This window comes from Dreissena polymorpha, chromosome 4 (assembly GCF_020536995.1).
Source record: "Dreissena polymorpha isolate Duluth1 chromosome 4, UMN_Dpol_1.0, whole genome shotgun sequence".
Lineage (NCBI taxonomy): Eukaryota > Metazoa > Mollusca > Bivalvia > Myida > Dreissenidae > Dreissena > Dreissena polymorpha.
The window spans coordinates 124,973,631-125,000,988 of record NC_068358.1 but is presented as its reverse complement, the minus strand read 5'-3'; the positions used below and the strand labels follow the sequence as shown (position 1 = coordinate 125,000,988).

The 27,358-nt window shown below is 36.5% G+C and overlaps 1 protein-coding gene and 1 long non-coding RNA gene across 4 annotated transcripts in view; one reads left to right on the top strand and one right to left on the bottom strand.

Moving 5' to 3' along the window:
• The window catches only part of LOC127875917 (uncharacterized), a 38,579-nt gene extending 37,292 nt beyond the window's left edge, over positions 1-1,287 (top strand). The window contains exon 4 of the long non-coding RNA XR_008047509.1: positions 764-1,287. This is a non-coding gene — a long non-coding RNA (uncharacterized LOC127875917). The remainder of the gene's footprint in view (positions 1-763) is intronic.
• The window catches only part of LOC127875908 (integrator complex subunit 3-like), a 48,887-nt gene that overhangs the window by 7,564 nt on the left and 13,965 nt on the right, over positions 1-27,358 (bottom strand). For all 3 annotated transcript variants that reach the window (XM_052420659.1, XM_052420657.1, XM_052420658.1), the window contains exons 13-22: positions 26,496-26,587; positions 22,071-22,162; positions 20,144-20,284; positions 19,500-19,632; positions 18,361-18,525; positions 15,898-16,062; positions 7,928-8,084; positions 6,056-6,200; positions 5,583-5,696; positions 5,357-5,405 (exon numbers count right to left, since the gene is read on the bottom strand). In XM_052420659.1, coding sequence (XP_052276619.1) covers positions 5,357-5,405; positions 5,583-5,696; positions 6,056-6,200; positions 7,928-8,084; positions 15,898-16,062; positions 18,361-18,525; positions 19,500-19,632; positions 20,144-20,284; positions 22,071-22,162; positions 26,496-26,587 — 1,253 coding nt within the window. The remainder of the gene's footprint in view (positions 1-5,356; positions 5,406-5,582; positions 5,697-6,055; positions 6,201-7,927; positions 8,085-15,897; positions 16,063-18,360; positions 18,526-19,499; positions 19,633-20,143; positions 20,285-22,070; positions 22,163-26,495; positions 26,588-27,358) is intronic.

The window sequence follows — 27,358 nt, the reverse complement described above, 5'->3', positions numbered from 1 at the left end:
AGATAAAACTTGTGACCAAGTTTGGTGAGGATTGGATGAAAACTACTTGAATTAGAGAGCGGACAACATGGTGAGGTTTAAAACACACTAAATGACCCCATGACCTAGTTTTGATCCAGCATGACCCATGTTCTAACTTGACCTAGACATCATCTAGATACAACTTCTGACCAAGTTTGGTGAAGATTGGATGAAAACTACTTGAATTAGAGAGCGGACAACATTGTGATGTTTAAAACGCACTAAGTGACCCCGTGACCTTGTTTTTGACCCGGCATGACCCATATTCATACTTGCCCTAGACATTATCAAGATACAACTTCTGACCAATTTTGGTGAAGATTGGATAAAAACTACTTGAATTAGAGAGCGGACAACATGGTGAGGTTTAAAACACACGAAGTGACCCCTTGACCTAGTTTTTGACCCGGCATGGCCCATGTTCAAACTTGACCTACACATCATCTAGTTACAACTTCTGACCAAGTGTGGTGAAGATCGGATTTAAACTACTAGTACTTGAATTAGAGAGCGGACACCATGCTGAATGTTAACAAGAGCACCGCCTTGCGGGTGCAGACCGCTCATCTATTTTCTTTTTAAAGGTGAAGGGACTCTCATTTTCAATCACAAAGGAGGGAGGGGTGGAGTGAAGAGGGGTGTATAGTGTGGGGGTGTGGACATATTACATTATTTTCCAAAAATGTGAAAAAAAAATATAAAATAAAAAAATAAACAAGGGACAAAATTGTCACAAAACCAGGTTTTCATTGTGAAAAAAAAATCTGATAAAGGGAGAAAACTCAAACTGAACTTTTGAAATGACCAAAAAAAATTACCCCCCTTTGTAATTTTTTTTTTTTTTTAAATCTATTTTTAGTCGTGGCGACCTTGACATTGGAGATATTGACGTGATTCTTTCGTGGGACACACCGTCCCATGATGGTGAACAAATGTGCCAAATGATTTTAAAATCTCACAATGAATGACATAGTTATGGCCAGGACAAGCTCATTTATGGCCATTTTTGACCTTTGAACTCAAAGTGTGACCTTGACCTTGGAGATATCGACGTAATTATTTCGCGCGACACACCGTCCAATGATGGTGAACAAATGTGCCAAATGATTTTAAAATCTGACGATGAACGACATAGTTATGGCTCGGACAAGCTCATTTATGGCCATTTTTGACCTTTGAACTCAAAGTGTGACCTTGACCTTGGAGATATCGACGTAATTATTTCGCGCGACACACCGTCCAATGATGGTGAACAAATGTGCCAAATGATTTTAAAATCTGACAATGAACGACATAGTTATGGCCCGGACAAGCTTATTCCGCCAGCCCGCCAGCCAGCCAGCCAGCCAGCCAGCCAGCCCGCCCGCATTCGCCAATCTAATAACCAGTTTTTTCCTTCGGAAAACCTGGTTAAAAATAAAAATTGGGGGGGGGGGGATTCGGGTGGGGGGAGGGGGGGGTTGGGGGGATTCTTGGGTGCGATGGTTGGACGGTATTTCAAACATAAAATAATAAAAAAAATATTTGGGTTTTTTAACCGTTTAAAAAAAAAATTGGGGGGGTGGGTGGGGTGGGGGGGGGTTTAGTATGAGGGTGTGGTGGTCATTTGTGAGATGATAAAAAAAAAAAAAATTAGGGGGGGGGGGATTCGAGGGGGGGGGGGGAATTCGAGGGGGGGGGGAATTCGGGGGGGGGGGAGGGGGAGGGGGGAATGGCACAGGGTATGGTTTGGGTGGAGTCTTTTGTGGTATGTCAGGTAAGAGTAGTTTTGTCAAAGTATCAATCAAATCTAATCATAAATAAAGAAGTTATGGCAATTTTAGCAAAATTTAATAATTTGACCTCGAGAGTCAAGGTCATTCAAAGGTCAAGGTAAAATTCAACTTGCCAGGTACAGTAACCTCATGATAGCATGAAAGTATTTGAAGTTTGAAAGCAAAAGCCTTGATACTTCAGAAGTAAAGTGGATCGAAACACAAAATTTTACCATATATTCAAAGTTACTAAGTAAAAAAAGGGCCATAATTCCGTAAAAATGACAACCAGAGTTATGCAACTTGTCCTTTTACTGTACCCTTATGATAGTTTGCGAGTGTTCCAAGTATGAAAGCAATATCTTTGATACTTTAGAATAAAGTGGACCAAAACACAAAACTTAACCAAATTTTCAATTTTCTAAGTATAAAGGGCCCATAATTCCGTCCAAATGCCAGTCAGAGTTACATAACTTTGCCTGCACAGTCCCCTTATGATAGTTAATAAGTGTTGCAAGTATGAAAGCAATAGCTTTGATACTGTAGGAATAAAGTTGACATAAACACAAAACTTAAACAAATTTTCAATTTTCTAAGTATAAAAAGGGCACATAATTCTGTCAAAATGCCAGTCAGAGTTACATTACTTTGCCTGCACAGTCCCCTTATGATAGTCAGTAAGTGTTGCAAGTATGAAAGCAATAGCTTTGATACTTAAGGAATAAAATGGACCTAAACATAAAACTTAACCAAAATTTTCAATTTTCTAAGTATAAAAAGGGCACATAATTCTGTCAAAATGCACGTCAGAGTTATCTTACTTTGCCTGCCCAGTCCCCTCATGATAGAAAGTAAGTGTACCAAGTTTGAATGCAATAGCATTGATACTTTCTGAGAAAAGTGGACCTAAACGCAAAACTTAACCAAAATTTTCAATTTTCTAAGTATAAAAAGGGCACATAATTCTGTCAAAATGCACGCCAGAGTTATCTAACTTTGCCTGCCCAGTCCTCTCATGATAGTTAGTAAGTGTACCAAGTTTGAATGCAATAGCATTGATACTTTCTGAGAAAAGTGGACCTAAACGCAAAACTTAACCGGACGCCAACGCCGACGCAGACGCCTACGCCGACGCCAAGGTGATGACAATAGCTCAATTTTTTTTTTCAAAAAATAGATGAGCTAAAAAACGCACTAAGTGACCCCGTGACCTAGTTTTAGGCCCGAAATGGCCCATGTTCAAACTTGTCCTAGAGATCATTTAGATAAAACTTGTGACCAAGTTTGGTGATAATTGGATGAAAACTACTTCAATTAGAGAGCGGACAACATGGTGAGGTTTAAAACACAATAAGTGACCCCGTGACCTAGTTTTTGACCCAGCATGACCCATATTCAAACTTGACCTAGACATCATCTAGATACAACTTCTGACCAAGTTTGGTGAAGATTGGATGAAAACTACTTGAATTAGAGAGCGGACAACATTGTAATGTTTAAAACGCACTTAGTGACCCTGTGACCTTGTTTTTGACCCGCATGACCCATATTCATACTTGCCCTAGACATTATCAAGATACAACTTCTGACCAATTTTGGTGAAGATTGGATAAAAACTACTTGAATTGGAGAGCAGACAACATGGTGAGGTTTAAAACACACGAAGTGACCCCATGACCTAGTTTTTGACCCGGCATGACCCATGTTCAAACTTGACCTTCACATCATCTAGTTACAACTTCTGACCAAGTGTGGTGAAGATCGGATTTAAACTTCTTGAATTAGAGAGCGGACACCATGCTCAATGTGTAAAACGTACTAAGTGACCCCGTGACCTAGTTTTTGATCTGGCGTGGCCCATGTTTGAACTTGGCCTTCAGATCATCTAGATAAAACTTCTGACCAAGTTTGGTGAAGATTGGAGAAAACTACTTGAATTAGAGAGCGGACAACAAAACTCACTAAGTAACCCTGTGACCTAGTTTTTGACCCGGCAAGGCCCATGTTTCAATTTGGCCTAGACATCATGTAGATACAACTTCTGACCAAGTTTGGTGAAGATCGGATGAAAACTACTTGAATAAGAGAGCGGACAACATGCTGAATGTTTAAAACGCACTAAGTGACCCCGTGACCTAGTTTTTGACACGGCAAGGCCCATTTTCAAACTTGGCCTAGACATCATCAAGATACAACTTCTGACCAAGTTTGGTGAAGAACAGATGAAAACTACTTGAATTAGAGAGCGGACAACATGCTGAATGTTTAAAACGCACTAAGTGACCCCGTGACCTAGTTTTTGACCTGGCAAGGCCCATGTTCGAACTTGGCCGAGACATCATGTAGATAAAAATTCTGACCAAGTTTGGTGAAGATCGGATGAAAACTACTTGAAATAGAGAGCGGACACTTAATACGGACCGACCGACAGACCGACCTACAGACAGACAAGCTCACTCCTATATACCCCCCTAAACTTCGTTTGTGGGGGATTAATAACAAGAATAATGTCATGACGATGTCACAAAACCAACGTTTCAACTTTAAAGATATTTCTTGAAGTAAACTACATACACAATACTTTACAGCAAAATACCTCCATCCCACCTCAAATTATTGAGCTCATAACAGTTTTTATAGTTTAAGTTACAGTGAACTTGACCTCAATCCTGCTGGTCCCATATGTAAATCCCAAAATAGGTCTGCATGTAAGCTACCAAAATACCAAATTATCAGTGCAATATCTCTATCCAAACTCAAGTTAATAAGCGGTAACTGTTTTTCTATTTTTAGTAACAGTGACAAGTATTTACTTATAGTGACCAGAAGACAGGATGCAAAACTAGCAAAACGTGTGAGTGTGGTAGATGTAGACTTCTGCTTAGATTTTTTGCTATGCAGGAGAGAGAAGTTTCTATGGCTAAAGATTGGGCTAAGTCTGGTAGAGTTTTGTTAACTATATCATATTGGAGTATGCAAGAGAAATTTATTATTGTATTTTCCATGTGCATTTGATTGATCTATTTGTTAAGACACGCTGATTCAACACTGAACAGTAAGAGGATTTTACACATACACATTTTATTATGAGTATGTGAAGATAGGCATTATTTTGAGGTCCAAAGTCCCAAAGACGCTCACCTAAGACCCGATTGAACTTAACTTTTCCATGCAGGTCATGTCTCAATGTAGCCATATAAGGATATTTGCAAACTCATCCCCAGCAACTTTTTTAAAGCAAAACCGAACCATTTTCAAACAAGATATCATAAAAAGACATGTTCTGAGCAGATTTCATTATGATTGGGAAAAAAGTGTCTTCAAGAGTGTCCATAAGGTTTTAAAATGTTACTTTAAGAGTTTTCATAAGGTTACATTGCAGCCATATTAGGAAATCTACCGTGCCATCTGGTGACCGAGTTTTTCAACAGGCTAACAAAATGTTTTAGGTAAACTGAGATATCATTTGGTTAATGGAGTGCTATAGGCAGGTGGGGAAATCGTATTTGATAATGTGTTGGTAATTTGTTAAATTATGGACACTTTATAATTAGTAAAGAGTTAAATGTTAGAGTTCTTACCAGTCTTGTTTCAGTAATATCATAATGCTCGTCAAAGCTTCCGCGTGCGCTGAAACAGAAAATTAAAAGGTAATAGTTTTTAGGAGAAATGTCAAGGCTGTCAAAACAAACTCTTATTTTGTTGCTTTGGATATATTGGATAAATAATTTCCGAGAAAACAAAATACAGGTGTTGGAATTTTTAAGGAAAGTGCTTTAACAGAGCAACAGGTTTGGATATACTCACAATGGTAGTCTAGTTTTGGAAGAATGGGCATCATATAGTCTAGAGGTATATTATGAGCTGTGATCAGCTGCCATAGGAAATACTGTTCCAGAGTCTCCCATTCCAAACTGGCATCTGAAATGCACAACGGAAATGTAATCACAGTTTAAGATTGACACTTTTGAACTGGTTCCCATAATTCTTTTGACTTTTACAACTTTTACAACTTACATGCACATTTATAAAGACTTATAACAACTATCAAAAGGTGATTCATATTTCTACATACAACTTTGCACGCATACCGGTAACAAGATTTCTAGCGTCAGAACAATGACTAAACGTAAATTGTCAAACCGTGAAAAGATCTGCTAAAATTAATATCATCTATCACGATTGTTCACAAGGATTTCTGCATGTTTCTACATTACCCGTACATAACATCCCATCAATTCACATGCTTGTACCATTAGATTATATTTCAAGTTACTTACTAAGCACTTTGAGGAAGGATTCTTTACGGAACATGACCAGGTTTCCCTGCAGTATTTGGCAGATCAGCTCTTGCAGCTGGGACCCATCAATGGTGGATACCACCATGTGCAACAGCTCTGTATTGCCTACACAAACCGACGTAAACTGGAATGAAACAAAAAATAAAATGTTTGACTTGTCTGAAAATGAATGAATGGCTGAAAATTCCTCAAATTTGTCAATAAAAAATGTGATTAACAATAAAGGAAAGTTTTGAAACTGTTTTTAGAGGGCCTGAACTCTGTGGATTGTCAAGGTCAGTGACGGCACTTTGCACCTAAACTGGATTTTCGCTAAGAAGAGACTTTCTTTAAACAAAAGATATCATAAAAGTGGTCACTGGTCTATTAAACACTGTTAAAAGAGCATTATATTGTACAAAGTTTTCCAGACTTTCAAAATATTCTTTCACATTTTTTCTTGAACAAAAATATCAAATGTTTATCATTTTACTTAAGTATAACAACCATCATGTAATCAGTTTTGTTTTTTTTCATTCAAAATCGGGTCCGGTAATCGGCCCGATTTTTTTTTAGATCTCAATATTTTGTTCATTGCAAATCCATATAAATTCAACCTTAGTAAATATAATACTGAAAACACTTGTGTTCTAAATTTTAAAGCATTTTTAGCAAAACAACAAAAACACTTGTATCCCCATTTTTAGTCAAAACGCCGCAAATTTTCCCAATCCAAAGGAACCCGGCCCCGTTCTCAAAATGGTGAAAAAAAAGACTGTTAAGGCATGTACCAGTGTATCAATATCTGATAGGAAGAATGTTAAAACAATATAAACAAAAGAGAAAAAGGCCCTAAGGCCTTTATTTGAGACCTAAAGCAACCATACTGTTTAGACCAGATAGAGATTTGACTGTTTAATTGTTTGACTTTAAAGGAAAACTGCCCAAACACTTGGCAGCTGTGCATTAAAAAAAAATGGGTTGCTGTTGATCGCAATTGTTGCCAAATTTGGATGGACAATCGCTATAATTTATTCAAAGTTGAGAATTTTATGAAAAGCAATGGTGACCGCTAATCTGTCTAACAAGAAATCTCGTTTAGTATGTTACAAGAGCGTACTTAGCCATCACAGTCCATACAAACAAGCCCCAAGGGCATCTTTTGTAATCAAATCACTGAAAACTTTATGCTGCAGACGGGAGTGGCATACAGTGAAAGATTATATGATATCTGAAGTCACAGCTTCTGTATCACACTCTGTTAAGCACAAAAACACTTGATTAAAATCTAAATTTGAACTGTTGATTTTCTTAATGTTCTGAATTCTTTGGTAATAATTTTGTTTACAATATTTTGATTTTTAATTCAAAAGCTAATGCAAATATAATAATTCATAATTCATGACCCTGTTTTGAACTCGGCCAAATTTCATTAGGTCATATGTTCTGCCCAAGATTCACAATGATTGGGCAATAAATGCGACCTCTAGTGCGTTCACAAGCTTTTTCTTCAATTTACCTAGTGACCTGGTTTTAAACCCCACATGACCAAGTTTCAAACTAAGCAAAGATTTGATTGGGACAAACGTTCTGACCAAGTTTCATGAAGATTGGGCAATAAATGTGGCCTCTGGAGTGATCACAATGTCAATGCTGATGAAGCCCAACAAAGCACAACAAACAAAGATCACAAAGTATAATCATGATCACATTGTGCTGTATTGGGCTTAAATAAGGGCACATACTGGGGTCCAAAGTTACCAAGAATAACAAGCTATTATGTTCCCCTTTTTCAAGCACACAAAAATCACCTGATAAGGTTTTACTTCACCATCATTCATAAATTAAAAAAATAAATATAGATGCATGTACCTGAGAATAGATATCAGGTAGTAAGAATGTGAACAAACGAATGTCGTCCTCTTCACATATCTTCATGTCCGCTACAAGGCATGACTCCAGTGTGTAGTGGCTCTCAAGGCTCTTCACAAAGTCCCGGTAGGTCTGCATCCTCTCGTCATTGATTTTCCTAGATGAGTCAAGTGTAGAAACATTAACTCTTTCAGTGCTGGAACTGAATTTTGAAAGTCTTTGCAAACAGTTTGGATCCAGATGAGACGCCACAGAACGTGGCGTCTCATCAGGATCCAAACTGTTTGCTATTCTTATAGTATTCTTTGAAAAAAAAACACGAAGAAAATGCTAATTTTAGAAATTAAGCAGACGACATTTTTGCAGACGACAAATTTCCCAGCATGCAAAGGGTTAATCCCTTTTCTCAAACATATTCTTATTTTTATTAGATTAGGTTTACTACGTTAGCTTAAAGAGGCCTGACAGATTGTTTGATTGACTTTTTTCACATATTACAATGATGAAATTGCTGGATAGTTTGTTTCAAGTAAGAATGAAGATTGACACATCAACAGGTATACATGTATACAAACACTAGATTCTCTTAATAACTATACAGACTTGACGGTCCTTTATCTCTCACCTGAGTTCAAGTTAAACAATTGTCAAAGACTTGACCTCATGACCTAGTTTTTGACCTCAATTTACACTTATGTGAACATGACCTGAATATTGTAAACATCATCATTCTGACCAAGTTTGATCAAGATTAATAAAAGTGGTTACTAGAAAGTTAACAAGGTTTTCTATGATTCGACCTAGCAACCTAGTTTTTGACACATGTGACCCTGAATCGAAGTCAGCCTAGATATTGTTAAGATATACATTCATACCAAATAACATAAAGATAGAATAATAAATTGGACCTTTTGAACAGTAACAATGTTTTTCTAAGATTCAACATTGTGACCTTGTTTCTTGACCCAATGTGACCCAGATTTCAACTCTGCCTAAAATTGTGAAAATAAACACTATGTACAAGTTTCATGAAGACTAGGTTATAGTCCTTCAACCAAGTACCCAAAATTGAGGTGGGGTGTACCAGTAAGGGGGGCAAAACTACACCTATATATCTTGGAAGATGCATGCCAGTAGCATATGAAAATGGTTGATAACAGTCTGGTACTGGCAGTTTTTGGTATTTTTTTCTCCTTTGAAGATAGGGCCTCAATCAGCTTAATTTTCATAAATTGTCTAGGAGAAATTGAACCGAAGTAGGGTAAATATACACTTTGACACCCCCAAAAATTGCTACAAAACGTACTTTAACTGATCCTGGTAGGGTAGAAGGTCCTTTAAAACATATTAAAAGTTTACCACATTCCGACCTCCGGAAAGTTGTTTTTTTCAAGATGGCCGCCAATACCTATTTATGATCATAACTATGTTATTATCCAATCAAATTTGATGAATTTGGTGTCTATACGTAGATTTCAAGGGGCAAAGAACACAAAATGATCATCAGAAATTGATTAAGTTTAATTTAGTACACACAAATTCAACATGGCGTCGAAAATGGCCACTAAGATGGCCGCCAAAACCAATTTATGATCATAACTATGTAACTATCAACTTAAATTTGATGAATTTGGTGTCTATACCCAGGTTTCAGGGGGCAAATAACACATTAATATCATTAGACAAAGTGTAAGTTAATTATGTTACACAAAAATTTAACATGGCGTCCTAAATGGCCGCCAAGATGGCCGCAAAGATGTTCGCCAAAACCTATAAAATGATGATTACTATGTTACTATCCACTCAAATTTGACGATTTTGGTGTCTATACATAGGTTTCAGGGGGCAAAGAACACATTAAGATCATCAGACATTGTCTAAGTTAATTATATTACACACAAATCCAACACAGCGTCCAAAATGGCCGCCAAGATGGCCGCCAAAACATATTTTTGATTATTAAATATAACTATGTAACTATCCACTCAAATTTGATGAATGTGGTGAATATACCCAGGTTTCAGAGAGCAAACAACACATAAATATCACATTTATATCATCAGACAAAATGTAAGCTAATTATGTTACACAGAAATCCAAAACGGCGTCCAAAATGGCCATCAACACAATACAAAGGACCACGAGTCCATGACTCGTTACTCAAACGTTATGGTTGTTATGTAAAATACCATAGTTTAGGAGACAAGAAACACTTTAATCAAATTGAGGTTATCACTAAGGAGTTGAATAATGATAAAATCCAATTTACGACATATGTAAGAGCGAATGAACCAGCACATGACTTCATGATAGGATCAGGTTTTACTAACTTCTGTAGACTTGATTTTTTACCGTTGCTGAAAATCATTGAAGATTAATTACAGCCTGAATAAGCATGAGTTCTTTCAAAAGGTTAATATTATACACTTTGCGTTCCTTTAACTACTTATTTACATAAAAGCGGAAGTAGATGATCTTATTGTCCCTTTCGGAGTAATGCAGGACCAAGATGAGCAAATCTGTATCCTCGCCCACCAACGTGGTGGTGCTAAGACGGGATCGTTATACTGTATTTAACAATTTGAACGTCTGCATCCCCTGAAGACAGAACAACATAGCATCCCATTTTAGTCAGAGTTGTGCTGATCAGAGCAATCATGCCGACCTTGTTTCTGTCATGAGACAAAAAGTATTCCCTTTTTACACGAGCATTCTGTTTCATTGCTGAAACTCACAATATGATTCACGTTTGCGGTGCGTTTTATCTTTGTTATAATCACCGTCTTCATAGCCATCGAACCCCACTGTCACTTGTCCGTAATGCCTTTCACTGAATCTACATAAGACTCGGTTATTGCGTTATATGAGTCGCCCTTCTCCATGGTCAACGATGCAGCAAAGTGCCACCATCATGCATCTGTTTCATGAATACAGTTCATCACAGCCTCACATGATGTGTCTACAGCATACTCTCAAATTGCCTGAGCGATCTGAGGCTTATCTGCTGTACAAAGTATGTTCTTGGCTTCAAAGAAGGCAGCAGGATGGGATCTCAGTTCATAAGACAAACATCTGCAAGGGAAGGATCTACATATTTTGACACCACCAGAAAACGCTGGAACAGATGAGCAGGTTCAAAAGCACTGTCAGAAGCGATCTTAACAGCCAATCATTTCCAAAGACATTTGGAAGGTCGCCGTGGTGTAATGGATATAGTGTCCGCCTAGCGCCCGGGAGGTCACGGGTTCAATCCCCACCGTGAAAGCGTTCTTTAGATCTCCCCCAAAGACACCAAGTACTGGTTCTAGGCCCAGGAAACGGACTCGAGAGCGTTTATATAATCCTTAGGCTTTCGTTGCAATCGAGCTAAAATAAATAGGTTTAAACAAAAGAGATTTGCCTCTGTATTTTCTCGTGAATTTATAAGCAAAGACCGACTTTCCTATGATATCTCTTATGATGGTTTATCCAACCGTCTCAATTGCATGAACATTCACATGTGACCCAGCCACTATCCCAATGACCATGTTTCTGAGGGTCAGCTGTGTATGGTGATCAGGTTGTTATCTGTGTCTGCATTTTCTCTAGATCAGAAGAATCCCCTTTGATGCACACTTCAGTTGAGTTTTTGTGTTGTGGACTTATAGTATCGGTCAGGTCTGTGTAATCCTGCATCGCACTGTTGTGCTCGGATGTTGCAGATAGGGTCCAAGGGGTTTGCATTTCCTCAGTCATTCCACTGCTGCGAGTTAGACCACAATCATGTGCTCTATAAAAACATCATCAATGTTTGCTCAATAACAAGATCAAGTCCTAGCCAAGCCCATCACTGATGGCTCCTACAAACAACGTGAAAACCAATACCGAACTTCTGATAAGCCTCCGGGTGCGTTTCCTCTAGGTTGCTTATTTGCTGCAGATATATGTAGTAATACGCAGATTGCAGGTAATGTATGCAGCAGCAGCAAAGATGGATAGCAAATTGGGCACTGCCTAATGCATTAACCAACACCCAGTACAATATGCTTTAATTAACACCCTTGAATTAGTAATCATAAGCTAATAATTCAGCAATACTATGCTTGTCTTTGAGGTCTGGGCAATTTCATGTTTCTACTTCTCTGTAGCCCTCTCGAGTTTGATCAAAATCGCATAACATATCTGCAGGCGTCGTTTTGCCCCTCAAAAGTACAAATCCTTGGCATGATCCAGCAGCATCTGAATGTCTGGATCTTCCTTGGTCATTTCTTCTGAAAGCTGGCTGTGTATACACATCAATGATGATTTCGGCAGCTTTCCAATACAAGAGTTGGTCAAACGTTACAATGGTTTGATGGTTGTAGCAAGGTTGCAAACTAAGACTTATGTTGACAGAATGCATGCTTTGTCCCCATTGTACATATTAATCATAGGCAAGAATTTGACTGACAACAGCCCAGGGTACTGGCTTTGCTGATGCAAGATACGCATCATTTCCTGCCAATTCAGTGTTGCCTGAAGCTGAAATATATCGATCCTCTTATCAAAAGCCAGAAATTGCGGCAGGTCCAAACTACGGCGTTTCACATAACAAGCGTCACGTCAAAAGTAATGGACTTGTGGTCCTTCGTTTTGTGTCATTGAACGCCATGTGAGATTTCTGTGTAACATAATAAACTTAAACTATGTCTGACAATCGAAATGTGTTCTTTACCCCTCGAAACCTCGGTATAGACAACAAAATCATCTAATCTGAGTGGATAGTTACATAGTTATGATCATTAATAGGTTTTGGTGGCCATCTTGGCGGACATTTTGGACGCCATGTTGGATTTGTGTGTAATATAGTAAAAATTAGCCAATGTCTGATAATCTTTCGTTCTTTGCCCCTTGAAACCTATGTCTATCCACCAAAATAATCAAATTTGAGTGGATATTCACATAGTTTTGATCATTAATAGGTTTGGGCGGCCATCTTGGCCGCCATTTTAGACGCCATGTTGGATTTGTGTGTACTCTTGTTAACTTAAACAATGTCTGATGATCTTTATGTGTTCTTTGCCCCTTGAAACGTAGGTATAGACACCAAAGCCATTCAAGTTAAGTGGATAGTTACATAGTTATGATCATTAATAGGTTTTGGTGGATATCTTGGCGGCCATTTTGGACGCCATTTCGGATTAGGGTGTAATATAATAAACTTATACAATGTATGATGATCTAAATGTGTTCTTTGCCCCTTGAAACCCATATATAGCTATCAAAATAATCAAATTTGAGTGGAAATTTACATAGTTATGATCATTTATAGGTTTTGGTGGCCATTTTGGCGGCCATTTTCGACGCCATGTTGGATTTGTGAGTACAATTGTACACTTAAACAATGTCTGATGATCTTTATGTGTTCTTTGCCCCTTATAACTTAGGAATAGACACCAAATTCATCAAATTTGATTGTATAGTTACATAGTTGTGATCATTAATAGGTTTTGGCGGCCATCTTGGCGGCCATCTTGAAAAAACAACTATGCAGAGGTCCGATTGTGATAAACTTTTGATATGTTTTAAAGAAGCTTCTACCCTACCAGGTTCAGTTTACCTTTTGTTGCAATTTTTTGGTGGTTGAAGGTATTTTTTTCTTCATATATTGACCCTACTATTTTGGAGGCTCACTAGTTTTTAGGAACTTTTCTTGCAAACTCATTAATATTCATAGATATGCAAATGCACTAATTTGTATATTTAACTGAAGGTCATACTAGGTAATAATCATAATCTTCATTTTAACACCAAACCTTTTTTTCTAGAACCAATTTTGAAGAAATATTTGAGAATTATACTAGCTTAACGAGCTATTTAGAATTTAGTCAAAGCCTGACGGTTGCCATAGAAACAGCTCAATAATAACTTATAGCTGCCCAACTGAGATTGTTATCACACATTTTGTTTCTTTATATTGAGTATACAATCAAGTAAGATAGTTGTTGTTTTTCCCCCTGAGTGGTACACCCCAACCCATCTGGCTGATAGACTATTATACATATGGCTTCAAGAGTGCTCACCAGATTTTTTATAAGATTTGACTTGGTGACCTACTTTTCATTTCCATGTGACCTAGATTCAATCACGACTTAGATATTTTAAAGATAAAAATTCTGAACAAGATTCTTGAACAGTTCTAGAGTAGTCACAAGAGTTTTCTGAGATTTGGCCTGGATACCTTGTTTTGGAAACCATTGACACTGATTCAAAGTTTAGTGTCAAGATAAGCTTACTAACAAAGTTTCATAGACATTGGATTAATAATGTGGCCTCTATAGAGTGGTAACCAGCTAAAAATTTACTTCACACGTAGCATGACAGGCCTCGGACATAGACTGAGCTTAAAAAGATAGGCCCTCTCTACAGTGTTTTTTTCACTATTTTGGGCATTGGGCAAAGTCCCTTTGGATTTTAAAAATATTGTGTTGCTTTTTATAAATTGGGATATTAGTATTTTTGTTGTTTTGCTAACAAATGCTCCAAAATTGAGAATAAAAGTGTTTTCGATATAACATTTACTAAGGCTCAATTTATCAAGCTGTATGGGAGATAAACGTAATATTTCGATCTAAAAAAAATCATAAAAAAACAAATTTTTGTTAAGATTGACTGGAAATTGTAGAAAAAAGTCTGAGAAATGTAATGTATATAATTAAGGTTTATAATAATTGCTGGTAAGGTCATATGCACTAAAACAGACAAAAAAAAGAGCTATCTCCATAGGATGACATATGCCCCCCATAAATGCTTGGATGGAAGTTATGAGCATTTTTCGAAACCTAAACGCAGATTTCGAAACCTCAACGCGGATCCTAAGTTCATAGGCAAAGGGGTCAAAATTTGTGTGCGGATAGAAAGGCCTTGTCCATATACACATGCATACCAAAAATGAAGGTTACATCTGAAGCGACATTGAAGTTATGAGCATTTTTCGAAACCTAAACGCAAAGTGTGACAGACAGACGGACAGAAGGACGGACGGACAGTGCGATCAATATATGCCCTCCTTCGGGGGCATACAAACTTACTACTCAGATAAGATAACAATTGTTAGTGTTTGTGTGCTGTATATGTGAGCATGAATACAATTCAAATTTGATACTTTATGCCATAGGGGTATATAACTTTAAGTCATATTAGAATCCTCCGAGATATGTTTTGGAGCAGCAATACAATTTGACTGGAACCTACTTGAAGACATTTACAGAACTTTTAAGTAAACAACTGTCCTCTCCTGTTTGGTCAAATCCAACAAGCAGTTTCAGAAGTTAAGTTCAAATGAAGTTACTTGTTACTTGTTAATAATGGATGGTGGATATCCACAGACAACATAATCTTTAGTGGCTAAAGTGAGCATTAAAACAAATCATCCAAAAACACCCTTAACAAAATGCAACTTAAATGGTGTGCAATGGTTAGAAAACTGCAGTTTTATTGTAGAAATATGTTTTACCCTATACATATTCTGAAATAAAGAGCATCAAACAAATAACACACAAACATAAATAAAATTAACAAATGGTGCAGATAGAAGTATGAAGTTCATCAAACAACAAAAAGACATTTGCCTAGCCAAACATCACTATAGAACAACTTACACAGAAATGTGCACAAAATAAATAGTGATGATTCTAAATAGCAGAGTTCAAATTAAACATCAGATTTTAAATAAACTTAAGAAGGAAAAAAATAAGGACTAAAAGGATTAGTGGTTTGCAAACCAAAAAAGATCTACTCCATATCTATTTCAATGTTCCTCTGTATGTGCGTTTCACCCATACAAAGAATTATAAGACTATGCAATCACATTTTCTACCATACAAATAATTATGGGACTACACAATCACATCTATTTCCCAATGTCTATATACAAGTCCTGTCAGGAAGTACAAATACAATAAGCTCAGCTATCACATAAGCTCACCAAGTCTTGTACAGCATTCACCTACCCAATTTTCAAGAAATACAGCAGGAGGTAACCGATTCTAGGCTGCTTCATGTACATTTCCCCCAGGAGTTGAAATAGTGGGGCCCGAGAGGGGGACTCCTCTGGCGTGGCACTGAGAAATCTCAGCATCACAAACAGTGGCGTCCCTATGGACTCCTCCAGAGATCTGAAAATAATATAGAAGATATTTGTTGGTTTTGCTAGATTATCAATTTTAATTCACGAATGAAAAGAGAGATTAATATATATTTTCAATGATCATCGCTGAATACAAATCGAGAATCTACCAAAATACAAGACTTTTTCTTTTTAATTAGTGCTTTGCCAAGAAAAAAATAATTTATTTTGTTACCATGTCATGACATCCAAAAAAACAATATCATTTCACACCAAAACAATTATTGATAATTTTCACTGTAATTTGTCACTATTTCAAACATAGAATTATTGTTTTGAAGTCACTGATATTTCCTTACAAACCACAGAAAAGCATTCCATACATGATCTCTTTATTATATTTTGTAAGAAGTAAAATATAAAAAAGTAAGATAAACTCTTACATCAATGACAGTGCACAATACTTGTGTTAAATTTTAACATACTCAATAAAAAGACGTTTGAAGAAGTTTTCCCGAAACAATTATAAAATCCTCGATTGGAAAGGGGAAAATGTACATACTTCTGGGTTTAATTTTCTCGCTTTCAACTAATGATATAAATTTAAGACATAAAATAAACAAATATTCTCTATATATTTCGAGAGGGCAAGTAAAATACTTCACCAACACAAATGGTACTTGTTGTAATGCATGTTTCTGTCTGTAAAACTGAATTTATGCACTATTTTTACTTTATCAATAATTTTAACGTGAGCAATAAGTATCCACCCAACAGTATGCCAATAATTTCTCAGTTTCATTAAAAAGTGAAATAAATAAATGAAAAGAGAATATCTTATTCTACACCTGATATGATTAAAATATATGTAACCTTTTATGAAACACTGTTTGGGTGATTTTAGGTTATAAATAGTTGTAACTGTTTTAATTTTTTGGTTGATCATGACATTCATATATTGCATTACGAACCATTCTCGAAACTCTGTTGAGTCCTTCATTCAGTCATTCACAAGTCATTTGAAAAATATTCACTGAGACTGTCAACAAAGAGTGGTTCATAACAAAAGTCAAGCTTTACCTGTATTGTTATTAATTATACCAATATACCTTTAAATAATTGTATTTATTATTACAATTATGAGATCAAAAGTCAAAATCTGATTAAAGCTTTCATGTAAAACATAAAAATAAGTACAGTCAAACCTGAGAACAGCGGTCAGTCAAGGGAAATGACCAAAGTGACCGTTGAATTTGGATCACATTTTCAAGATGGTTTGTCAGTTGTTAGTATTGCTACGTCTTTACCCCACCCATTCATTTGCATACAGTGTAAAACAAAGGCTCATTGCCGTTAACTAAGCATAATAACAGAAATAACTTATGTGTGTACATTGAATAATACAGAATAGTATCTTATAGATTGGTTTAATTTCATTTAGTTAAACTAAAGCAATGACTTTATCAACACTGGTATAATTGTTTACACATGCATCTCGTTCATTCAGTAAATAAAGCTTGTCACGTGCCGTTGACGTCACGTCCGTACAAGTCTAAAAAGCGGATTCGCTGTCATAAACCGATAGTACGGTGTAATTGTACCGTTCTAATTCAATGAAAAAGACGCAAAAAGTTTGTTCAAAATTATTCGTACGCAAACATCACACAAAAAGCATAGCTCACTTGCTATTACACGCAAACTTTTTCCAGATTCAAACAGTTTCAAACACTTGACTCGCTCCTCTAATGTGAGAAACTTACGTCAACCACTCATTGTTATTCCGTGATTTATCATTCCAATTGCTTTTAAAAGTGTTGTGTACGCTAGAAAGATCTTTTAAAGAATGATCCGAAAATGCTATTTTCAAATCGATACTCAATGTTGTAAGAACAATGTACTAATTAGCGGTCATTTAATTAGCAATAATTACTTTAAACGTGTCACAAACTCTGATATATTTTCTTTCGAAGATACTCCCACAATTATCCCCGGAAAACAAACCGTCTGAACACCTTATTATTTGTTTACTCGCAGCGGGCCGCTTTTATAATATCAAAGACAATTACTGCTATCAGACGCTTTAACCGCATAATAGACGGACAAATGATGTGCTGTGTTTTTAATTTTCGCGACTCGAGACGACTGACGCGTGATCGTTGATTTCAGGTCAAACATGAATTTCGTAGTGGAATAAAGTGGCAGTTGGCCATTATGGACAGGTGGCCGTTAAATTCAAATGTAATATAGTGTTTTTCGTCAGGGGGATTCCAGACTGACCGTTGTCTGCAGGTGACCGGTAAATTCAGGTGGCCGTTAGGTCAGTTTCGACTGTAATTTACAAACTTACTCGTCATCTACTTCTTCAGGAAAGATATTGTTGTTGAACTCTTCAATGAGTATCTGACAAAGGCACAACGCCAGTACAGCGACCATGTCACCATCGTATTCCTCAGCCTCATGGACAAACGACTGCATCAGGTGATCCATACTCTCACACTGGTCTTCTTGGCTCCTGATGTATAACACACACACAAATTCATATGAGCTTTGTTCTGTGAAAAAGGGTTTTAATGCATGTGTGTAAAGTGTCGTCCCAGCAGTCTGAACAGGCTAATCAGGGACAACACCTTGGCTTTAATGATATTTTTCGTTTAAAGAAAGTTTCTTCTTAGAAATAAATCAAGTTTAGGCAGAAAGTGCTGTCCCTAGTTAGCCTGTGCACACGGTAATCTGGGACGACACTTTACGCACATGTATTAAACCCCCTTTTCAGAGAACACAGCCCATATACATGTATATTTGTTTATTCACCCGAACTAAAATTTATCACAATATTTTAATATGAAGCATGATGTTACAGAAAGTCTAAGTTGAAAAAGGGGCATAACTTTTGGAATGTTTAATGTAGAAACACAAGTCTTGCGAGACTTCAACTCATAAGACACAATGCCTGGAAGTTTGAATGTTGCATGTTGGATAGTAAAGGGGAACTCCAGTGGGCAAGTTTGTGTGCATCAACGGACAGACCTTCATAGTGATTACAGAATACCCCCCTTTACTTTGTAACTGAGCAGTACAATAAAACCAATCTTTACCCTGTATTTAGAATTAAAATATATATGCTTAAAATCAATAAAATTAAAACAAACTCATACAGGATACCTTTTATGAATACTTACATATTGTTTTCAAAATATATTTTTTTAAACCACCTGCTGATAAGATTTGATGATTTTTGTATTTTGGGCTAAAAAGCAATAAATTGGGCTTTAAAATTGTTCCTGGTCCAGAGTCTATAAACTATAGAAGGACTATAGACCGAAAAAATTGTATGTGTTGACTGCTATAAATGTATTTTGCACAATCCATGGATACCTAGCTACCCACATATCTGTGACATTCCTGTCATATGTTTCCACGTAATTTAATTCCAAATAATTGCATCAAAGAGAAATGTCAGGAAAGACCAGTACCACACTAATTTACCTCTCTTCCTGCAACTGCATGGCATAATCTCTTATATCTCCATCCAACTGCTGCAAATGCTCAGTGATATCAATAGACTGGTAGCGGTGAGGATCTCGTATGGGATGAAAACCACGTTCTTCATGGTTGTTTCCTGTAATTAAAAAAAAATCTTCTTAGCTTTCATTTTTACCTAAATGTCACTTTTGCAGAAAAAGTAACATTTAACACTGTCCGTTAAGTCTTCTTTGTTGAGAAATTCTACACCACAGTCATAATTAACAATACAGTAATTCCTCTATGTTTTTTGGACACTAAATTCTAGATACACCATTCTAGATTCTAAAATATTCCAAGAACACAGTGTTTCAAAGTTTAGAGACACACTGACAATAAACATAATACCCCACAACGCCTCTTACCTATATTCAAGGGCAAATAACTCATGAATGTGTGAATTATTGGGCATTACAAGTATTGCGCATATGCATGCTTCATGGTCATGATTTATTTGAGGCTTCAACTTAATTACCTGAGAAATGTTGAAGTAATTTGCTCCACAAACATGTTACATTTTATGCAAACTGACAGATCAACATACAGACCAAGAGATTGACTCCAATATCCTCCCTGTCAAATGTCAAATTCGAGTGAAAAAAACTCACTGTCAACCACATCATCTTCGTCATCTGAGAAAGCAGCATCTGAGAGGTTGTTTTCCACAGTAAAGTGGTTTGTTTCCTCGTCCATATCTAGACCTGTCATCTCCTTGTTCATCCCATCCTCGTCTTCAGCCTTTAAAGGAGCTGAAAACAATAACAGAATTCTGATTAACTAATTTATTTAAGCTTGATTGAATCAAAAGCCTTAAGTGTTTCATATAGAGACACAATCCTTCTTTTTCTGGGAAGAACCGAGAGTTTTGGGTTTGTAACGCTTTATAGTTTTCAGGTTTTTAAATCATCAAAAGATGCATACAATTAATATTTTAGAGACTGTTCAATGTGCAGTATTACTGTTTCCTTGCAAATAACATAACTATAACGAACATTTGCAAATCAAAAACGATTATTACAATTTATCAAACTGTGGACCAGTCCCGTTAAGACTATTGTTACTTGTTTCAGTTTAGGTTCTTTGCCAATACATAAGTATCCTTTGCAGTAAAGATGCAAGTAGATTATAGTCTGACAAGTTAGCTCAGGTTGTAAAGCATTTGACTGTAATCTATGGTTTGTTTAAGTTCAAATCCCAATAGGTGACATAATCTGCGTGGGAATCGGTCAGTAAATTATTTCAATGACCATTCTCTGTGTTCCTCTGACTCCAGTAGGGCAGTCATATGTTTTGTTGAAACATATATACTCGAATGAGTTAGCATAGGAAATAGACCCTGTTAACACTTTCCCACTCAGAGGCTAAGTGAAAATGGCTATGTGCAAACAGCATAACTTGCAGTATGTTCAGGTTTTATGCTGTTTGCTGCCTATCAGTATCTAAGGGTTGGAAATGAAGCCTTTAAGGTTTGAATCTAGTGAGAAGTCTTTAAATAAATGTTTATTTCTAAGGTATAACAAATGCGTCAAAATACATATCTAAGTGGTAAAGGGTTAAAAGCTGCAAAGATTCCAAGGAAATCAACAATGATCTCAACTCAAAAAACAACAAGGGCTGTTTGTAAAACATGCATGCCCCCCATATGGGCTGTCCGTTGTAGTGGCAGCCATTGTGTGAATACGATTTTTGTCACTGTGACCTTGACCTTTGACCTAGTGACCTGAAAATCAATAGGGGTCATCTGCGAGTCACGATCAATGTACCTATGAAGTGTCATGATCCTAGGCAAAAACGTTCTTGAGTTATCATCCGAAAATCATTTTACTATTTCTGGTCACCGTGACATTGACCTTTGACCTTGTGACCTCAAAATCAATAGGGGTCATCTGCAAGTCATGATCAATCTACCTATGAAGTTTCATGATCCTAGGCATATGCGTTCTTGAGTTATCATCCGAAAACCATTTTACTATTTCCGGTCACCGTGACCTTGACCTTTGACCCAGTGACCTCAAAATCAATAGGGGTCATCTGCAAGTCATGATCAATCTACCCATGAAGTTTCATGATCCTAGGGGTATGCCTTTTTGAGTTATCATCCGGAAACCATTTTACTATTTCGGGTCACCGTGACCTTGACCTTTGACCTAGTGACCTCAAAATCAATAGGGGTCATCTGCAAGTCATGATCAATCTACCCATGAAGTTTCATGATCCTAGGCATATGCGTTCTTGAGTTATCATTCAAAAACCATTTTACTATTTCTGGTCACTGTGACCTTGACCTCTGACCTAGTGACCTCAAAATCAATAGGGGTCATCTGCAAGTCATGATCAATGTACCTATGAAGTTTCATGATCCTAGGCCCAAGCGTTCTTGAGTTATCGTCTGACAACCACCTGGTGGACGGACCGACAGACCGACCGACCGACCGACATGAGCAAAGCAATATACCCCCTCTTCTTCGAAGGGGGGCATAAAAATGATTCATACAATATCATTATTCCTCTGCCATTGCGATGAAATATTCTTACCATCTGTTGATATAAACTCAGTAAAGTTCAATTGCACCAAAGCGCGCAACTCTTTATCAAGTTTGGGGTTTTCAAACAATGGTTGCAATGATCTGAAACGAAAAAAAACATTATAACAAGAGGGCCATGATGGCCCTGAATCGCTCACCTGACTAACCTTGCAAAATCCACTTAAATTCTATCAGCCCATATACAATCCCAAGCCAGATTTCATTAATTAATACATTCTGACAAAATTTCATTAAGACATGATGAAAACTGTGACCTCTTTTATCTACACAAGGTTTTACTAGCATTGGCCCGGTGACTTAATTTTTGACCCCAGATGACCCATATATGATCAGGGCTCCCCCTGGCCCAAAAATTCCTATAGCCAACGTTTTAGCCAAATGTAATTTTTTGTAGCCAAATTTTAGAAACTGTAGCCAATCTTTTAGCAAAGCATTAGGAACCACCTGTTGTAAGTCTAGGCTAAGGGGTGTAAAAGAAGAAACTACAAAACAAAGCTTTAATATGTTTATTACTATAATCATCATGTGTGCATAACAAAAATAAACAGTTTACAACAAACCATTTATAGAAGTACATACATCATAACTCAAGCACATGTTCATAAAATAATCATATGATAAATTAACATAACATATAAGTAAAGGGAAGTTACTCTTATCTACTTTTTTAGCCAATCAAAATCGTTGTGTCTTGGGAAATGAGTTTATAGTGGCCATGTCAATGCCATAACTCCGCCCATCTGATTAAATGACAATTCCGTACTAGTCGATTCGATAACGTTGAATCGTAACATCTATAGCATAGGTCATTACACGGCACGCTTCAGTGATTCAGTTATCACGTAAATCGCCATGTAACCCAAATGTTCAAAAAGTCTGTTTGCAGAATAAAGCGTGACAAATTAAGACATTGGCCATGTGGATTATCGACCTAGGCGGTCGTCATTATCCCCTGGGACCTTTCCGGTAAGGGTGTTATCTGTGTAATCTTAGCGATTTATACGGCCTGAAAACAGGCATTTAGAGTGTGCATTTGTAAAGCATTAGATCTTTTGTTTTTCAATCGCCCATTTCATGAAAATCTTATTTGTAATCGCCAGCTAGGAATTGTAATCGCAAATGGCGATTTCGGCGATCGGTAACGCTAACGTAGCATAATCCACATCATGTGTGCATAACAAAAAAACAACAGTACAACAAAACATTTATAGTTATACACACATCATAACTCAAGCATATGTTCATAAAATAAGCACGTGATAAATTTACATAACATGAGCACATGATATCCTGAACATACATTTTAGCAGAAGGCCATAATCCGCCTCAACTTCAATCCAGCCCAAATCTTGAAAGCACGTTTGAAATCAAACTTTTCCATTGGTGGGCTTTCAATGGACAAAATCAACAAGTTCTCCAAGTTTTCAATTTTAATAGAATTTATGAGAGATGTTGAATGTAAATTCCCTTTCTACTAAGCAAATTAACTACATTGTCATATATGCTCTCTGCATTTGCTCTTTGAAGTTCAGCTATTCCAAACTCATCAGTTTCCAAAAGTCTAACATAGGTCACTAAATTTTGCTTTACTGAAATGTCTGTACTCTCATCGATCATGATACTGTACTTGCATGATGTCTGTATCTTCTGGAGAAGATCACTCCTCAGAACGTCTGCCATACAGTTTTGAAATTCTGACACACTGGAGCTGTGTTCATATGACGTGTAGCTGTCAACACGAAGGTCATTGAGCTGGGTTGCACCCTGAAAATATATTAATACAAATTTGCATCCTGAAAATATAATTAATGATTTCAAGTATATTTTGCTTAATATTTGTAGCAAACTTAAACAAAATCAAATTTTGTCATCAATCAATTTAAAACAAATCAAATTTGTTTTAAAGATGTTTTATTTATTTTTTTACCTGCAAGACAAACAATCTGTTCAGGTCTGGAACCAGCGATGATGCGAGAGTATGTTGTGCAGCAAAGTACAAATTTGGCATAGCTGACACTACAGCCGCTTCGCTTTAGGATATTGCTGCAGCCTGCGCATTTGTCATTGATGTCTTCAGACTTCAAGCTTGTGAGGCCTCTTTGTGATCTGAAAGAAACAAAATTAAATACCGGTATGCTAAATTTCAAAACAAAAAGCTCATTTTGAAAAGTGTCAATATATATTAATTATGAACATAACAAAATATTATTGATATTTTTAATATATTATGAATTATATAAAAATTGTTCATGTATATTCATTTTAATATTGATTGCCATTCTTTTTTATTACCTTTTGATTTTTCGTGTTTTGAAATGTTGTCTTTTTTCAACATACTACACCCAAAGTGAATGAATTTGATTTTTGAAACTTTATGCATATTTTGCAATACATTTTTTACGTTTTTTACTTTGCATTATAGTCTTACCACTTGAATTCCGAAAGCCAAACATCTTTAAATGATCTATTATCAGATTTGATTTTTTGTTAGACCGTGTCATTAGATTCGTCAGAGTTCAAAGGACGCTTATTGCCTATGGTCCCCTTAATGGCAGTCGCAATTTCTTACACTTTCGCCGAAAATGTCAAGGGTTTTATACCCGTTCATCTATTGTCATTCACAATTGTAACACATTTAGCCTTTAATCATTTCAAACATTACAAACCTCTCAAAATTAAAATCAATTATTAACTTTTTTACTTACGTTCATTGTGTGACTAAGTTGATAATTCGCCAACGGCTTTTACTCAAATTGATTGAAATTGGCAGCAATCTTTAATCTTTGATCAGATGTAATTGTTTTTTTAAGCCGATAAGGTGTACAAATACACCATTGTTTTGTTTTCACACCAGTCATCTTCCTTTGTTTCGATGACCGGTTCTGACCGGTGTTAATGCCGACTGCGTATCAATTTTTCGGGTCAATAACACGGCGATGTATTGAAGCACAGTCTACAGCTGAAAGAGTTTATTATCTGGGACGGCATTTGTCATGAAAAAAATCGTTCGCCGACATTTTCGCCAAACAATTATTTTATTTGCTGAATTTGCTAAATTTTCGCCATTGGCCAATCTGGCGAACGGCAGGGAAAGCCCTGTAACAATTCAAAATCAGTTATTATCAGGATAAACATTCTGACCATATTTCATTAAGATCAGTTTTTGACCCCAGATGACCCAAATTCAATCCCAACCCAGATTTCATCAATATTAACATTCTGACCAAATTTCATGAAAATTTGATGAAAACTGTGACCTCTATTGTCTACACAAGGTTTTTCTATTATTTGACCTAATGACCTAGTTTTTGACCCCAGATGACCCAAATACAATCCCAACCCAGATTTCATCAAGATAAACATTCTGATCAAATTTCATTAAGATTGGATGAAAACTGTGACCTCTATTGTCTACACAATGTTTTTCTATTATTTGACATAGTGACCTAGTTTCTGACACTAGATGACCCAAATACATTCCCAACCCAGATTTCATCAAGATAAACATTCTGACCAAATTTCATAAAGATTGGATGAAAACTGTGACCTCTATTGTTTAAACAAGTATTTACAAGGTTTTTCTATTATTTGACCTAGTGACCTAGTTTTTGACCCCAGATGACCCAAATACATACCCAACCCAGATTATCACGATAAACATTCTGACCAAATTTCATAAAGATTGGATGAAAACTGTGACCTCTATTGTCTACACGAGGTTTTTCTATTATTTGACCTAGTGACCTAGTTTTTGACCCCAGATGACCGAAATACAATCCCAACCCAGATTTCATCAAGATAAACATTCTGCCCGAATTTCATAAAGATTGGATGAAAACTGTGACCTCTACTGTCTACAAATCATTGTTGACGGACACATGCACGCACACACAACGGACGCCTGACATCACACGGTCACATAAGCTCACCATGTCAATTCGTGACAGGTGAGCTAAAAAGGCAATGGTGACAAAAAGCAATCAAATAAGTAATTTATTTATTCAAATTTATTTAATACTGCTGGAATTATTACTTTGTACACAAAATTAAACCAAGGCCATATTTCTGTTCAGAGTTATGGTTCTTGTTCACTGTGCTTCCTCTGTTCATTTTTTTTAATTTTATAATAAATTTCGTCTTTACCTATGAAATTCTACTAGGCAAAAGAACATCAATTGTATGGTAATAACGCCATAAATATTGAAGAAAGACATATATGCTTTTAATTTTATTTTACCCCTCCATAGCATAAAATGTTGCATGACTGCCAGATTCCAAGATATAGATACCATGTATGCTCCCCATTCTTGAGTTGATGTTGGGTTAAAAACTATTATAGATAAATTAAAGCTTTCACATAATCTTAAAACTATTGACAAGAGTAAAAGCACTTTTGTATCAAATAATGACTTACGGTAAGACACGCTTTTCTAGTATGGTCTTCAAAGATTTGTGTATTCCCGATCTCACTTGTTCAGTATGTGTCGAACAGAAGTTGTTCATGATCTAAAAATATAACTAAAGCTATAGCATGTAACAACAAGAGATGTGTTTGTCAGAAAAACAATGCCCCCTACTGCGCTGCATTGAAATAAAATTTCTATTTATCATTTGGCAGGTATAGAAATCATCTCCGTTCAACTGCTATATGCCACCCTACCGGGGGCATAACAAAAAACTGTCTGATAATAAAGTATGACCTCACAGAAAGCTGTTCACATCTGAAAAGATAATCAATAAAATGAAGCACTTTTGTTTACTTTTGGTTATTAGTGCACCTCAGTAATATATTTGGAATTTCTTTTCAAGGCATTTTAAAACAAGAAATGTGTTTGTCAGAAACACTATGTCCCCTTTTGCACCGCTTTGAAGCTATATATTTGACCTTCGACCTTGAAGGATGACCTTGACCTTTCACCACTCAAAATGTGCAGCTTCATGAGATACACATGCATGCCAAATATCAAGTTGCTATCTTCAATATTGCAAAAGTTATTGCAAATGTTAAAGTTGGCGCAAGCAAACAAACAAACAAACACACAAACCAACAGACAGGGCAAAAAAAATATGTCCCCCACTATAGTGGTAGGGGACATAAAAATGCAGTGATTGCCTGGGGCATTTTTGGTCTACAGACATACTGACAGACAAACATATAGACTAACATTTGCAAAGCAGTACGGCCTGATTCCTGTAAAGAGGGTATAATTAGTTACACATGTTGGAAAATGAACTAAACATGCATGCCACTTTTGTAGCATCTATAAGATGCCAAAT